Source organism: Hypomesus nipponensis, chromosome 20 (genome assembly GCF_054491055.1).
Source record: "Hypomesus nipponensis isolate SF chromosome 20, ASM5449105v1, whole genome shotgun sequence".
Lineage (NCBI taxonomy): Eukaryota > Metazoa > Chordata > Actinopteri > Osmeriformes > Osmeridae > Hypomesus > Hypomesus nipponensis.
Genome location: NC_140380.1, coordinates 11,665,455 through 11,680,728, shown reverse-complemented (window position 1 = coordinate 11,680,728; position 15,274 = coordinate 11,665,455). Strand labels below are relative to the sequence as shown.

Here is a 15,274-nt window from a genome sequence, read left to right as displayed (position 1 = left end):
AAAACAAATATTTATTTACAGAGCAGAAGTGGAATTATTTATCACATGGTCAAAGTAAAGACTATTACAGGTTGGAACACTAGGTGGCAGCAGATCCCTGTCTGTAGCCCTGGACTGCTGAGCAGTAGAGATGGTGGTTTCCAGATCAACCACTACCTTCATTATCTGCATTCACATAGACGGGTTCATCTGTGAGATAGAAAAGGGTCTGTTTCAGTTCCGAGTACAGCAGTGAGGAGAGGGTGTGTGTGTGTCCAGTAGAACGTACCATCTTCCTGGTCCCTCTTCACCTGCTCCAGGAACTCTGAGTTCTCATAGTCTGACCCATCTGTGGGTGTCAGAAAACAAAAGATTCATTAAGTAGTGAAAAAAATTGTCAAACAACATATTGTCAAGTCTACTTATTTGCCAACAAAAACAAATTGTATTCATAACATAATACACTTTTTTTCTTTCAAATCTGCCAGGTCAGGGTTGTGCTGTTTTAGTGGATTTATGCTCTTTACGCATACTGACTTTCATACTCATACTGAAATTAAGATGAATACTTAGCTTTCAGGATATCCTGCTTTTTAAAACCGGTTGATCCTATTTACAACACTGGCCAACATACCATTATTGCTGTTGGTGTCGTTCAAAGGCGAGGGGAAAACATTCTCGTATGGACATTGTTCAGTGTCTGAAGAGGCAAGAATAGGTTAACATGTAAGGTGCAACAACTCTTAATTCAAAGTTCTCAATTTCTTAAGAGCAACAGAGAAAAATATTAATTTGGTATTAGTATGGTTCATCTTTTGTCTTGCTTGTTGCAGATCAAACATGCTTGTGTTGAGGCTTGACATTTGTTCAGCCTCCCCCTCGTTTGTTTGGGTAACTTTTCCATTGACCTTACAAGCCATGTACTGTAATGGAACTAGTGTTTCCTATACATGCAACACAGTCTTAGTTAGTCTTAGTTTAATAGATAACTTTTAAAATGCCGCATAAATCAGATAGCAAAACAGTAAGTGAGGACAATCAACAGTGAAATCTTAAAAAAACAATGTCGTCTAAAATCTCTTCACAGTTGAGCACAAAAATATGAAATCTTGTTTACCCGACTCTGACTCCCTCTGGTCTGCGTTCATGGTTTCATCGATGTTCTGGTAAACTAAGGCAGGAATTGGATCTCTGCAAAGACCACGCATACAGAAATGAGTTACTGTAAATGTACAATGTTCTGATGTTCAGAACATACATTATGTGATCATGTCCACTCACACATATGTAGGTTCACAGGTTCCCATCGTAGCTAAAGTAACAAAAAAAAGTGAGTAGTTGATTGGTAAAAGATGACATCTAAATCAGTACATTTCAGACGGATTGTGCACTATATATCGTAATACATCCATGTTATGGATCTTACCATTGTGAGCATTTTGATATTTGTACTTGTCTTCTCGTGTCTTTTTTTCTAAATATTTAAAAATCAGTTCACTCAGTTAGACAGCTCTATTGCTTTCTATCTAGCTTCTGTATGGTGCCTTTCTGTTTTATAAGAAAATGGAATTGTTGTATTTTTTTGTAAAATGTCCTCCATTTATGCACATTCATCACCAAACAATTTTTATCTCAATTATATACCTACAGACACACATACAGCATTTATAAATATGTACTGCAGATTCTGTTTTCAGTAAGTGTGTAAATATTTAACTATATATTTTACAGAAACTGAAAGCATGTTGATATACAATCTCAATGTTTTGTCGAATGTTAAGTTCACTCCATGGAAATATTAAGTTGCTGAAAAGCTTACCTTGAGAACTTTGTGGCTGTAACTTCGCGGGCTCCCTGAAAACATTAAATACTTTAAGTGATGGTTCCTTAATGTATTTTATTTTTTACCTTCACTACAAATTCCAAGAACCAATTCCTTCTAGAACAAATATAGGATAATTTTCACAGCCGTTAACTGAAAGGTGTTGGCATTTGAACAAATTTAACACACAAAATTCACACATTGTTCTGCCGTTGCCCTACCTTTGTAAAAGCTGCTCATATTTTTGTTACATTTATTAGAGGTGATGAAATGTTTGCTATAAAATGTCAATTTAAGGATCATATTCATAGAGGATAATTACTCTCTTTACATGATACTTACTCTGGAGGTGTCAATGGCAACTGGCGCATTATTTGGTTTGGCCGTATGACTAGAAAGACAGAATAAACTGCATTAATGTGCCTATTAGTCTAAAACAAATTCACAAATGAGGTACTGTGTTAATGCTTAATAGCAATCAATACTGTAAAATGTATCAATAAGAAATGTATCGCTGATAAATATTGCTCACCTGTCTTAGATCGTGTTACTGCAAATCTGCTTCCCTCACGCTGGCTGTGTAAAGGTGGTGAACATTACAACAGGTTGAGATTGTTTCAAAATAATTCATTTTATTATGCTTAATGAGAGACACTGTATTTTCCTCCCAGTGTTATTGAGCATTTGTGAATTGTGATAAAGTATAATTTCATAGAGTTAATAAGTCATTCATACTTACAACACTTGAGGGTCGTAGATGTGATTCTCCTGTATTAACCCTGTCGGAGAGGAACATTTGGTTTCTTGTTGTCTTGTGTAACTCAACAGTTATGCAATATTACTGTGGCAACTGTTCCAATAATGGCTTTCACAAAAGACATTTGGAAATGTTCATGAGACAACAAGGTAATGGCAGACTCAATGGGGGGGGGGCATTTTTTTTCACAAGGGGGGCACACATTTCCAAAGCATGTATGAGAGTCAAAATAAGAGCAGACCTGCATATTCTGCAGGAAAGTGTAGCCATATTGATATTTAATTTATAGGTAATGCCAGAATTTCTTATTTATACTTTAACAAAATTATTTTTTGTGGGGGCACAGCATTCCATTTGGGGGGGCATTGCTGAGCCAACCCTGGGTAATGGCCTAATTACAAAATATATGTTAAGGTATTAAACAATATCGATTACTCACTGTGTTTCTTTTTGCACCAAAGACATAAAACAGAAAACAGAGAGAGAGAAGCCACAGAGACACTGGCCAGGAGAGGCCAGTCAGGGCTGGACATGGCAAGCATAGCTGAAACACAAGAACCAGGACACACGTGACTTCCTTTCATCTGGGTTTGGCTAATCATGTGTGTTTTTTAATCATGTCATTGTTTTACTACATGCTACAAAATCAATAATCTCAACCTCAGTAAAATAGTGGTCTAATTTCTGTCACAGGTGCTGTTTGAATGTGCTTCTGTAGTTACAGAAGTAAGTCTCCAGCTCTGAATTCTCTGCCTTCTGAGAACACATAAGGTTGTGTGATTTCAGGTCAGTCTGACTGACCACGAGGGAAAGGAAGCACTTCTGTCATCCAAAGAAACCGTATCAAAGCTCAGTTTAAGCGACTACTGTAAAAAGTGCACAAGTCCTTCCTGGAAACTTGCTGTAGTAAAGCTAACCACATACAGACCATTGCAAGGCTGTAAAACATTGAATAAATACACTCTCTAACATTAAACGTGTTAATAAAACTCTATTTTAACAACAACAAAATATGTGTGAAAAAAATCCACAGAATAGTGAACGGAATGTGTTCTTTCAAATATTTAAGGTCATAAATAACGGAGAGAAAAAACATCCTGACTGTATCTCGCAAAAAATTAACTTAATAAATGTAAATTATGTTGACATTTATCACAGAAGAATAACTTCTAATACTGACCCTTAAAGGAAAATATATCAGAGTACACTCATCAGCACTGCAAAACACTTTTCATCGCATTTCCACTCAAACACGATCTACCCGTAGGCTATTCTACATTCGTTTTACCCACTACTCCAGACAGATTTTACTTTAGCTATTTGATTACCTTCAGTTAAGCCTTTCCAGGCTGCGTCGCTTCACTGACAACCTCACACTGATGAGGCAGAGAGAAAGCTGGGCTTCCTGTTTCTAACTGAACACCACCACATCCGTACCCTGCTCGCTGGACAGGTACACAAACCGACCCCCAAGGCCCTGCCCCCTCACTGCGTCTCTCCGAGGGAAGAAATATCAAGTTTTTTGTTGTGAATTTGTCACTTTTTTTCCTTTATTTTTTATAACCTTGTTTCATGTTTTACATCACACTGACTGTTGCAGCGCGCACTTGATTTGATTGTTCATTTATCTATTTATCTCTATTGTCCAGACAGCCAGATTGTTTGTAACACATACAGGGCTGCCAACTCTCACGGCCGCGAGACACACGCATTTCAACCATTTCACACGCTCTCACGCCACACCTCGGGGGTAGGGAGGGGGCACTGTGGTTCGGGCACAACGAATAACTTTGATTTTAGCCAGATGGATTCTTGCATCCCGTGTCTGTCACTAGTCTTGATGTTGGTCACAGAGGCTGTCTATGCATTTGGGGTTTCAATAGGTAGCACAGGAAAAACACTCCAGTCCCAAATGATGAGTTGGATTATGTTTTTCCCGCCTTTCTAGCCTACGTTTTACCAGGCTCTGGTTTTACTTTTCACACAAGTAATCTAGTCAAATGTATTGCCGTCATTAAAACAACTGAATACATTGAAAATATTACATTTATACTCCAATTTACAATTGTTATAATACATAATTATAATAGTTAATGTTTGTAAATATCTACAAGTTACCAATTTATGGCATGTTGTTCATTTCCGCTAGACGCGGAAGTACTCTGTTCTGGGGTCAAGCACGTTTCTCTCTGAAACACACACGGGGATCTTGCATGGCTAATGTAATGCATGCAGACATGGGGGAGATAGAAACAGAGCCAGTGCGACCAAAAGTAACTGATGCGAAGGGTATTCTCTTACAGAATCGAGAGTTCCTTGACTTCTTCTGGGACATCGCAAAATCCGAACAGGAAATACGATTAAAAGCGATTGAAAATCTCGTAGAGTATTTAAAAAACAGTAATAAGGTACGTGTATATTTTCAGCTAGCTAGATCGCTAGTTGCTAACTAGCCATCTGTACTGTTTCAATCATTGACTAACTAGTTTGTTAACTTCTTAAGTGGGTGGTGTGGAAACGATACGTATGCAACGTATTCAAACAAATGTAAGAAAGTTTAGTAATAATGTCAGGCTCATACTCTGCTAGCTGGCTTAGCCAACTCAACTTTGCTGCAACTATACGTCACATCGGCCACGTGTGTGTTGTGAGTTTAAAAGGCACCAGACACAGCGGAGTTCCCCACGCTAAAGATCCAAACGGTTCCTATTCACAGGACAGTTGACTGAGTTGTCAAAACTGTGTATGAAATGACCGTTTTCCCCCTCAAAGCTAGCCTTCCAACTTTCCGTTAACCGGACCGAATAACTGAAGTATCTGTGTTAGTGGCAGCAGCTTCAGTAATCTTGATCCATAATATGTCTTATGCATATTTGTTTCAGCCTGATGAGTTGAAGTACACCTTGAAGAGGCTGGTAGATGGGCTTGGCCACACCAGGGAGGTAGCCCGGCCCGGGTTCAGCTTGGCTTTGGGTCAGGTAGGTAACACCTGTCTCCTGGGGTACAGTTATAGTCAGCTATAGCTATAGCTCAGCGTTAAAGCATTTGACTTCAGAAGACGTAGCAGGTTCAGATCCTACTGTTGTGTGTTTTGCTATGGATGTAGCACTAAATTAACACTTTGTTATTATTTTTAAAAATTCTCCCCTAAAATGTCAGATAATCAAACGTCTTCAAAGCAATAATTCAGACATGTCTATCGAATCATCTATTCATCTCACTTACCGTAAAGCAAAAGATGCTGACTTGTGTTTGTGAATTTCAGGTTCTGAGCGTGTTTGAAGATGTTCCTCTGCAGAGCGCGCTGGATCTGATCAAAGAGAAGCACAACCTGGAGACCGTGAAGAAGGTAAACAGACTTGTCTTCTCAGCTGAAGCTGCTTCTGCAAGTTGCAGACCCAGGGCTAACTGTCAGGTCTCGTGTGTGTGTGTGTGTGTGTGTCGTCTGCAGAAACTGATCAGAAATGCGTTGTTTGGAAACTTCTTTGGTGTGCTTGCCCTCTCTCAGTCCAGCCGTCTCTCCAAGGTAAGACTTTCTATTTATTTTATTTTTTAAGAAGTGCAGCTTGTGTGTGATGTTGTGTGACGTGTATCTGACGTTGTGTGACGTGTGTGTGTTCCAGGAACCCCAGGTGGTGTTGCAGTGTGTGCAGCTCCTCCAGAGTCTCTCCCAGCACAGGGAACACCTGAAAGATCTTCCTAGAAAGACCATGGTGGACATCCTCAACGAGGTAACTGATGCTGGACAAACCTTAACCTGAGCGCTGTACAAGTAGGAAGTACAGCAGAAGATCAAGGATCTACTCACACTTTAAGTTGCCTTCAAACTTGGATTAATCTTCCGTTGTTATTGTTATCATAAAGAGTTTTTTTTGTGTGTGTGTCTGTGTGGCTGGTGTGTGTGTGTGTGTCTGGTGTGTGTGTGTGTAACTGGTGTGTGTGTGTGTGTGTGTCTGGTGTGTGTGTGTGTGTTGCAGACCCCCGTGGAGGTCTTTGAGGAGGTGTTGCTGGGGGCTCTTAAGAGTGACCTGTCGTCAGCCTTCAGCACCCCAGAGCAGCTGCAGCTCCTGCTGGTGGCCCTGCAGCGCTTCCCCCAGGTCCTCAAGCCCAAGAAGCTCCACAAGCTGCTGGGGACCTCCACCATCGTCACCCCCGACAACATCCCCAAGTGGGTCACTTCATCATGTTCATATAATGAATGAATCATTTGATGATCAAATTATGGATATTTTTTTGGGGTCACCGTTTTCCGATCGCAGCTTTTAGCATCTAAGAGTAGTTAGTCCAGATGAAGCTTGAAAAGGAGTGTCTGTCTTGACCAACCTTGTGTTCTAACCCTCCCTCCCTCCCTCCCTCCCTCCCTCCCCTCCCCTCCCCTCCCCTCCCCTCTCTCCCTCCCTCTCCCCCCTCCCTCTCCCTCCCTCCCCCCCTCTCCCTCCCTCCCTCTCCCCCCAGGCTGACAGAGGTGCTGAGGATTGCGGCTCGCTCAGTGAAGAAGGACCAGCAGCTGCCAGGTGTGGCTCTGGACCTCCTGCAGGTGTCTCTGAAGGAGAAGAACTTCGAGCTCTTCTGGAACGAGACCATCATCAACGGCATGCTCAAAGACCCGCCAGGCCCCACGCAGTAAGCACATCATTAACATTAGAACTATTACCAAGCTTCTCAGAAATATCCAAAATGCTTTGAACACCATGCTAGTTGATGTGGAAGGGGAGAATCCTCTAGTACTGGTGAGAAAGTCTTACCTCTCGTTGTGTCTGGCCACGCCCCCCAGTTACCTGGCGTTCCGTCTGCTGGGCAGCGCCCTGCCCCTGCTGTCCCTGTCCCAGATCAAGCAGGTGCTGTCTGGGGACGTGATGCGCCACTACGGGGAACACGTGGTCTCCGCCCAGGTCAGTTCTCAGCTCCTCTACTGAACAGAGGAACATCTCAGAAAGTACATGTTAGTGGTAAAGGACATATCAGAGTCTCTGCAGACTTTAGACCTCAATATCCAACATTATATATGCAATATATTCATTTTACATCCACGCCCGCTTCGTTTAGTTTGAGTGGATGTTCTGTGAGAGTGCTCAATGTCCCTGCCCGACATGCCCCCCTCAGCTCCCCGACCGCTTTAAGTTCGCCCCGGAGATGGAGACTAACGTGGGCGAGTTCCTGCGTGGCTGTCCGGACGAGGACAAGCAGATGGCTGTGATGAAGGGCTTCTCCCTGCTCACCAACCAGGGCTACCCGGTGGTGCCCTCCGTGTGGAGGGTGCTGTCTCACCTGCAGCCCCAGGTCCTCAGGAGCTACGTGGCCTGGCTCCAGGACATGTTCCTCCACCCTCACATGGATGCCTGTCTGGACTTCAGCACCCGCAGGCAGAAGGAGAACCAGGAGGAGGGAGGCCAGTGAGTACGGAGACTGTGAGGAGGGTCTTTAAGCTCCTGCAGAGTTTTGTGAATATATATATATAAATATATATATTTACACACACACACACGTTTAGGAAGCCTTGTATTGAACTGTATATCTAGGTTCCTATGTTTAGGATCCCTATTCTGTATTTCCAACCTAAAGTCCCTGTTTGCCCACAGGAAAGAGAGCTCCATATTCCGTCTGCGGAAGTGGATTATTCCACGTCTCGTCTCAATAGTGGAGAACAGTCAAGTGAAGAAGGAGGAGGATCTGGTGATGGATATAGCCAGGTGAGCTAGCTCCGCTGTGGCCCCCGTCGCTGGTCTGCTGACGTTGTGTTTTGGTGTTAGCATAGATGTTAGCATAGATGCTAACTGCTGCTGTCATGTTTGCCAGGTTTGTGTTCTTCCACGCGTTCTTCAGTGCAGCAAAGGCCACCCCGGATATCCCTGAGACAGAGGCTGTCCTCTCTGTCCCTCTGGACGACCGCACTCGGGCTGTCCTCGTCAACGGCATCTTTGGGTGAGAGATTGATCGTTTTAGAGAGGAACCTCTAGCCAGCTGCATCGATAAAGTGTGCTTGGATAGTCAGTTGAGTAGCATTACATCTTGTTCAAGATGTAATGTTGAGATGTTTTTTGGAACACACACCTCTCTCACTCTGACAGATGTTTTTCTCTTGTAACCCCACCACCACACACACACACACACACACACCTTGCTACCCTGACCATACAGCACTTTGGCCATCGCTTGTCTCTGTCAAATAAGCTTTCTAAATGATCTTGACTCCTCCAGCATCCTGCAGCACATGAACCACCTGCCGGTGTTGGGTGTCTCCCCAGAGGCAGAGGCCCTCAACCAGCGCCGCGTCCGCGGGGTGCGCCTGGACGGCTCCATGTGGATCTACTTCCTGGTGCAGTTTGCTGACAGCCTGCTGAGGCAGCCGCAGCACGCCTGCTCCACGCGGCCCTTCAGCACCCTGCAGAGACAGGCCTGGGACAGGTAGCTGACGCATGCTGGGGGGCGCAGCAGCTTGTGGGTACAGAAGGGAGGGACGTGGGATGATGGGAGATATCGTGCAGATAACAGACCTCTATGGTCGGGCACACCTCCTCCTACATCCACCTGACCCTGCATGACATCACACTGCGCTCCAGAGTTCTGTCAGAGAGGCGATGAGACTGATCTGTGCGTCTGCCCCTGCAGCATGCTGTTGTCGGTGGCAACGCTGAGGAAGAGAGCAGAGAAAGCCAACAGCCCGGAGGGGCGGGTCTTCCAGCAGCTCTTCCTGTTGGTCGGCATCCACCTGTTCAAGGTGAGCTCGTCTGCGGGGGGGTTTGGTGACAGCTGTGAGAGCTTTTGTGTCATGTGTGTGTGTTGCTTGTCAAGGCTCCGGATGATTTTGTGGAGTTGATGACAGACCTGCAGAGCTGCATGCAGAAGGCCCAGGAGAGGAAGTCAAAGAGGAAGAAGAAGGCGGGAGGTACAACCTCACCATACTGATCGATGTGCCGTGTCATTATACAATCACAAAACACAAATGGTAGTTGTGAGAGAGATGCTGACGGACGTTGCCGTCCGTGTGGGTGCAGGGGAGGGGGAGGAGGAGGAGCCGCACTGGGCCGAGGTGGTGGTGGACATCCTGCTGTCGCTGCTCTCTCAGCCCAGCCGTCACATCCGCCAGGTCTGCAAGACCGTGTTCACGGACATCTGCCCTCACGTCACGGCCCGCGCGCTCAACGCCATCCTGGATGTAGGTGGCAGCTGCACACTGGGGCATGAGGGGGGCAACGAGAGAGAAATACTGAGCACGTTAGATATCTTCATTGGCCGTTAAGTCACAGAACGGCTGCAATTTCATGATTGAAATAATTACACCATTAACAAAAAAACATTTGGCCCTTTAAAATGTTGTCCGTTGAAACTGAATATCTAGAAGTGCCTCAGATAACCAAAGACGATTCTTGTTTTCAGCACAGGATGTTATTCAGGGTTTTCCTCAGTGACTGAGGGTTTGTTTCACTAATCGTGCGGTTGTGGTTGGAAGGTTCTAGACCCGGACAAGGATGAGGAGGATAGTGCCGTGGTGGTGACCGACGACGGGAAGAAAAGCAAAGACGACGACCAGGATGAAGACATGGAGGTGAGGGTGTGGATGTTACCTGGACCTGTTTATATGAATACAAAGGCTGATGAACTTGAACCAAAGTGGAGATGAGCTGAAGCCAATTCTGTGTGATTTACTTTCTGACCCGAGGAGGAAGATTCTGACGCATCAGAAGATGAGTCAGACGACGACGACGATGACGACGATGATGATGATGATGATGAGTTGGAGGAGGAAGATGAGCCCATGCAGGAAACAGCAGAGGTGGATCAGAACTTCCGTATCGAGCTTATGAAGGTCTTGCAGAACCAGAATGCCCTGGTAGGTGCCTCCTATTTTTTTGTTTGTTTTTAAAAAAATATATAAAAAATACATGAATGATCCATTCTACATGTATAATAAATCAGCCTGGATGAGTGTCATACATGTGCCATAAGGAGTGATGTGGCTTGTAGTCTCAGATGTGAAGCGTAAGCAGCGAGCTAACATCCAGCCTGTCCCCAGGCTGTGGAGGGCGAGGACAGCGAGGACGAGGAGATGGATGACGAGGCCATGATGAAGCTGGACGGCAGCATCGCCGCCCTCTTCCTGGAGCAGAAGAAGAAAACTGAGGCCAAGAAGCACGAGAAGGAGCGCGCCCGCAAGGAGAGGGTTCTAGTGAGGGACTTCAAGATCAAGGTGCCTCTTCAGGAAGATTTACCGCCTTTCTTAGTTGGAATATGTTGTCATATATTAGCTGATTTAAACCACACAACTAGACAAACCGCTTCTTCACATATAATATCATTTAATCAAATATGCTTTTAGTAGCAGTAGTATTACAGTCAAATTTAAACGTGACATTTTTCTATTACAAAGGATTGGTGTGTGATGTCATATGTGACGTCATATGTGATGTCATAAGCGGCGTGTGAAGTGAAGGCTGTGTGTCTGCAGGTGCTGGACCTGGTGGAGGTGTTCCTGTCCAAGCAGGGCTCCAGCCCTCTGGTGCTGGGCATGGTGGAGCCCCTGCTGGGGGTGATCGAGGCGGGCATGAGCTCAGACACAGACCAGCAGGAGCAGGACTTCCTGCGCAAGGCTGCCGACATCTTCAGGTGACCTCGGTGCTCACGACACACGAGTCAGATGGCTGAGTGGTGAGGGAGTTGGGCTAGTAATCAGAAGGTTGCCGGATCAATTCCCCGCCGTGCCAAATGACGTTGTGTCCTTGGGCAAGGCACTTCACCCTACATGCCTCGGGGGGAATGTCCCTGTACTTACTGTAAGTCGCTCTGGTTAAGAGCGTCTGCTAAATGAATAAATGTAAATGACACACTCCTACTTTTAGAAACACCTCAGCGCTCACAACACACTCCTGCTTTTAGAAACACCACAGTGCTCACAACACACTCCTGCTTTTAGGAACACCACAGCAGAGCGGTCTCACAGGTGCAGTAGTGATCATACAGGTAGAAATGACTCAGATAAATACCTGTCTAATACATGAATACATACGAGGCTCGTGCTGTGACACGTCTGTTTATGTAAATAGTACGACACAGAGAGAGAGACATGCAGCATAGGCCCCGGGCCAGATTCGAACCCGGCAGCTCCGGTAAGGCCTGAGCCCTGTGCTGTTTATCCAGTGAGACACATACATGCTTATTTATACAAAGCACTTTTCACCGCTGCTGTTTCTCAGATATACACAAACAGACGCATGTAGGAAGCCATTACCCCGTCACCGTCTGACCACAGAGACACTGTGAGAACGGACATGTCTGTCACACTGTGTGTGTGTGAGAACGCTTCAGTTCTTCTCCTTAATCTTCTGTTGGACTTTCAAATACATTTTTAAATGTAAAATATAATTTATCAAATATTTATAATTTATCAATACATATACTGTGTATACTATGTTATACTTTTTTTTTATTACCTGTAAAAATACCTTTTCAAATGTTCTCGTACTACTTATCCTGCCTATGCAAACTGCTCCACAACTGAATGTTAATTTCTACATTTATTTTGAACTTTGTGTCAAATGAAACAGTCCAGTCTGTAACAAGCGTGTCTTCCAGGAACCAGCTGTGCCGGGCCAAGCTGTACTGCAGGACCGTGAGCGAGCGGCAGGCAGAGCTGCACGATCTGCTGGAGAAGCTCCTGACCAAAACCCAGAAGCTGTCAGACTCCTCCGTCTCTCTCTACTTCTTCAGGTGAGTCCACCTAGATCGTAGCGGTAACCATGGGAGAACTTGAGGCTCGATCAGTATTCGTCTAGAAAAAAACCGTATGAACCACATTTGGTCTCGTGAAGAGGAAGTAGTTCTTCTGAAAGCTAACAGACGGCTGTAAAGGTGTTTTGAAAGCAGAGAACCCTTCATGTTGAGCTCCTCTCCTCCTGTGTCCCAGTGCGTGTCTCTACCTGGTCAAGGTGCTCCGGGGGCCAGCCTCTGAGGAGACGACCAAAGCAGACGTCCCAACTGTAGAGAAGGTAAACTAAGGCTCCTAAAACATCACCTCCCAAACGTATCACTTACCTAACCATTTTATGCCACGTATGAACAACAAGACATGAGAGAGCAAAACGAGTTTACTTTGATCCTTTCTGAGTGTCGTAGTAATAATGTATTAATGTTATCAGATGTGTGTGCAGGGTTTGGTAATGTACTGATTAGCAGACGTGTTTGATAAACACACGTGCCGATCTGCTCCCCCCCCCTCTGCCTCCAGCTGAGCTTCACGGGCGGCCTGGATCTGGAGAGGGTAGCGGCCATGTTCAAGGAGGCCCTGGTCTCCTTCATGACGCGCAGGAAGAGCTCGCTCACAGGACACATGTTCACCGATCTCTTCACACGCTTCCCTGTGAGGCACCACACACACACTGCCTTGCAGGCGCTCTGACTCCGTCCTGAGGACGTCACATCAGAAACGTTGATAATGACGTGTTGTTTAAATATTATAATAGGTTTAGCAGTATAATAATTTAGCAGATTCTTTCGTCCATTGCGGGGGATTTGAGCTTGTGACTGGATGTTCAGTTCAGTGCTCTGAGCTCCACCCAGCCTCTAGAGTTGTTTCTGCTCCTGCAGGTCCTGGGTGTGAAGCTGCTGGACACAGCCGTAGAATACATCACCGCTGGCGTCCGCGACCACCAGCAGGTAACCACGCCAACGAGACCACTTCTAACACGCGTTGGTCTGAAGTGACACGCTGATGGTTTGCTGTGTGGATTGACGGACTGTAGAGTTTGACCTTTGTTTTCACTCTCTCTGTGTGTGTGTGCGCTCCTCTCTCCTCTCTCTGTGTGTGCGCTCCTCTCTCCTCTCTGTGTGTGTGTGCCTCTCCTCTCTCTGTGTGTTAGGGCCAGGCCTCAGCGCTGGTCCTGGGGGCGGTGCAGAACAGGGAGGTGCAACTCCTGCTGGCTGGCTCCCCCTGGACAGACCTGTGTCACCGGGTCCTGGAGCAGCTGTCTACGGTGAGCACCCCCCCTAGACTCACCCCCACACCAGACTGACCCCCTCACAGACTCACCCCCTCCCACCAGACTCACCCCCTCACAAACCTGCTGGAAGCCTTGTCAGATCAGCTTGTCAGCTTTATTGACATATACAGCAGTGAAGCAGTTGAGAAACAAGTCTTAGTTTGTGTAACGGGATGGGGTCCAGTACTAGGAGGAGGTTGCACGCTCCTGGGATGTGAAAGCTTCATGTTTTCCTGGTGTTCATGTTCAGAGCCTGGAGGCTGTGGAGAAGGAGATGGCGGTGCAGAGCAAGAACAAGGTGTTCCAGGAGAAGGTGCTCAAGGTGCTGGAGCTCTGTAACGCCCTGGTCAAACTCATCAACAAGCAGGTCAGACTCCACTCCACTGTTTCAATGCAAACATGTTTCATTTAAATGTTATTTTGACAAACGTCAACGCTCATGACCTACTTGATTAACCTCCTGTTCTCTTGTCTCTGCCTCTCTCATATTCCGGGTCTCTCTCCAGAAGTTGCAGGTGGACTTTGAGCGCATGCAGGGCGTGCTGCGGTGTCTCTCCCAGGTCCTTGGCTTCAGGAGCGGTCAGCTGGCCGACATCTACTGGGCCATCATGAAGCACTTTGGAGTCCAGTGAGTCACCTTCCCAGGAGCCAATCACAACACACAACCTACTCAAACAATGACAGAACCCTTCCATTATCTCTGTTAGGGTTAGTGGTTGTGAGGTATTGATGGTGGGGAGTGTGTCTGTACTTGAATGTCATCCTCCGTTTGTGTTTGTTTTGACAGGAAGCCAAAACTTCCGAAGACCCAGAAAGACGTCCAGGCACAGGAAGCTCCAGCGAAGAAGAAGAAAGGTTTCCTTCCTGAAAGCAAGAAACGCAAAAACCGCAAGAAGCAAGTGCCCGTGTCGGAGAAAGGCGCTGCCGTGGCCAGTGCAGACCAACCTGGGGGAGAGGGCAGGAAGAAGAAGAACAAAAACAAGAGGAAAAGACCTGGAGGAGCAGGAGGAGGAGAAGAGGGTCCTTCACAGCCTCCAGCTAAGAAGGTTAAGGCCCAGCCACCAGGGAAGAAGAACCAGCCTCCAGGGAAGAAGAACCAGCCTCCAGGGAAGTTGAACCAGCCTCCAGGGAAGTTGAACCAGCCTCCAGGGAAGTTGAACCAGCCTCCAGGGAAGTTGAACCAGCCTCCAGGAAAGAAGAACCAGTCTCCAGGGAAGAAGAACCAGCCTCCAGGGAAGAAGACCTCCAAACAGAAGAGAAAACAGAGCGAAGGAGGACAGTAGACTCTACATCCTGCTGCTTCAAGTTCTCACCCTCTCTTTCCCTCCTCTCCTTCCCTCCCACTGGAAAGCTTGTTGTTAGGAACTTTCAAATCCCCGAGGGCGCTTCTGTGAGCAGAGGGTTAGCGGGTCTCGACCCACAGGCTGGGAGGTGTTCAGAGGGGAGGTGTTCAGCCCTGGGGTGTGGAGAGAGCTTCTGTCGATAACTCGGTTTTTTTATACAAAGTCATGGACCTTGTTTTGGATCCTTCTCAGGAAGGTGTGTGTTTGTGTTGGGTTGTCCCGTTTGTGATTTATACAGCTCCCAGATTTTTAAGTGATTGTCCTTTGTATTACAGTGCTACAAATGTACTGATGTGTGGCAAAGGTAAACAGCTGGACCTTCGTATAATTAAACCATATAACACTGGTTTGTGGGGTTTATTTTGGTGGTATATATGATTGGATGTATTACGGACACAAT

The 15,274-nt window shown here is 46.0% G+C and overlaps 2 protein-coding genes across 4 annotated transcripts; one reads left to right on the top strand and one right to left on the bottom strand.

Annotated features, from left to right (window-relative positions):
• Positions 1-3: 3 nt before the first annotated feature.
• LOC146246410 (uncharacterized) lies at positions 4-4,146 on the bottom strand. Of its 2 annotated transcripts, XM_084683762.1 has the most exons (12): positions 3,887-4,146; positions 2,998-3,102; positions 2,541-2,580; positions 2,334-2,377; positions 2,144-2,192; positions 1,799-1,833; positions 1,406-1,453; positions 1,261-1,291; positions 1,097-1,170; positions 614-679; positions 269-328; positions 4-189 (listed from the first exon to the last, which is right to left on the bottom strand). In XM_084683762.1, exons 2-12 carry the CDS (start codon positions 3,098-3,100, stop codon positions 146-148), a joined length of 594 nt encoding a protein of 197 aa, XP_084539888.1. In that variant the 5' UTR covers positions 3,101-3,102; positions 3,887-4,146; the 3' UTR covers positions 4-145. The 2 variants fall into 2 exon arrangements, with proteins under 2 accessions (XP_084539888.1, XP_084539889.1); XM_084683763.1 differs by lacking the exon at positions 1,406-1,453.
• A 590-nt stretch (positions 4,147-4,736) lies between these two features.
• On the top strand, positions 4,737-15,220 carry mybbp1a (MYB binding protein (P160) 1a). Of its 2 annotated transcripts, none has more exons than XM_084683886.1 (27): positions 4,737-4,966; positions 5,441-5,536; positions 5,824-5,907; positions 6,010-6,084; positions 6,182-6,289; positions 6,536-6,726; positions 7,014-7,181; positions 7,333-7,450; positions 7,662-7,951; positions 8,138-8,248; positions 8,355-8,480; positions 8,757-8,963; positions 9,168-9,276; positions 9,351-9,444; positions 9,554-9,714; positions 10,009-10,104; positions 10,222-10,389; positions 10,573-10,746; positions 11,005-11,162; positions 12,129-12,263; positions 12,460-12,541; positions 12,781-12,912; positions 13,140-13,208; positions 13,412-13,525; positions 13,782-13,898; positions 14,038-14,159; positions 14,319-15,220. In XM_084683886.1, exons 1-27 carry the CDS (start codon positions 4,772-4,774, stop codon positions 14,812-14,814), a joined length of 3,996 nt encoding a protein of 1,331 aa, XP_084540012.1. In that variant the 5' UTR covers positions 4,737-4,771; the 3' UTR covers positions 14,815-15,220. The 2 variants fall into 2 exon arrangements, with proteins under 2 accessions (XP_084540012.1, XP_084540011.1); XM_084683885.1 differs by having other exon boundaries at positions 10,219-10,389.
• The last annotated feature ends 54 nt before the right edge of the window (positions 15,221-15,274 follow it).

What these genes read in the sequence shown, in the direction of transcription:
- mybbp1a (XM_084683885.1), top strand. Translation starts at nt 4,772, where the DNA reads ATGGCTAATGTAATGCATGCAGACATGGGGGAGATAGAAACAGAGCCA. An exon ending in ACGTCCCAACTGTAGAGAAG is followed by an intron (nt 12,542 to 12,780) that starts GTAAACTAAGGC and finishes CTCTGCCTCCAG; the next exon opens with CTGAGCTTCACGGGCGGCCT. An exon ending in ATCTCTTCACACGCTTCCCT is followed by an intron (nt 12,913 to 13,139) that starts GTGAGGCACCAC and finishes CTGCTCCTGCAG; the next exon opens with GTCCTGGGTGTGAAGCTGCT.
- LOC146246410 (XM_084683762.1), bottom strand. Translation starts at nt 3,100, where the DNA reads ATGCTTGCCATGTCCAGCCCTGACTGGCCTCTCCTGGCCAGTGTCTCT. An exon ending in AGTAACACGATCTAAGACAG is followed by an intron (nt 2,193 to 2,333) that starts GTGAGCAATATT and finishes CTGTCTTTCTAG; the next exon opens with TCATACGGCCAAACCAAATA. An exon ending in CCAGAGGGAGTCAGAGTCGG is followed by an intron (nt 680 to 1,096) that starts GTAAACAAGATT and finishes TTGCCTCTTCAG; the next exon opens with ACACTGAACAATGTCCATAC.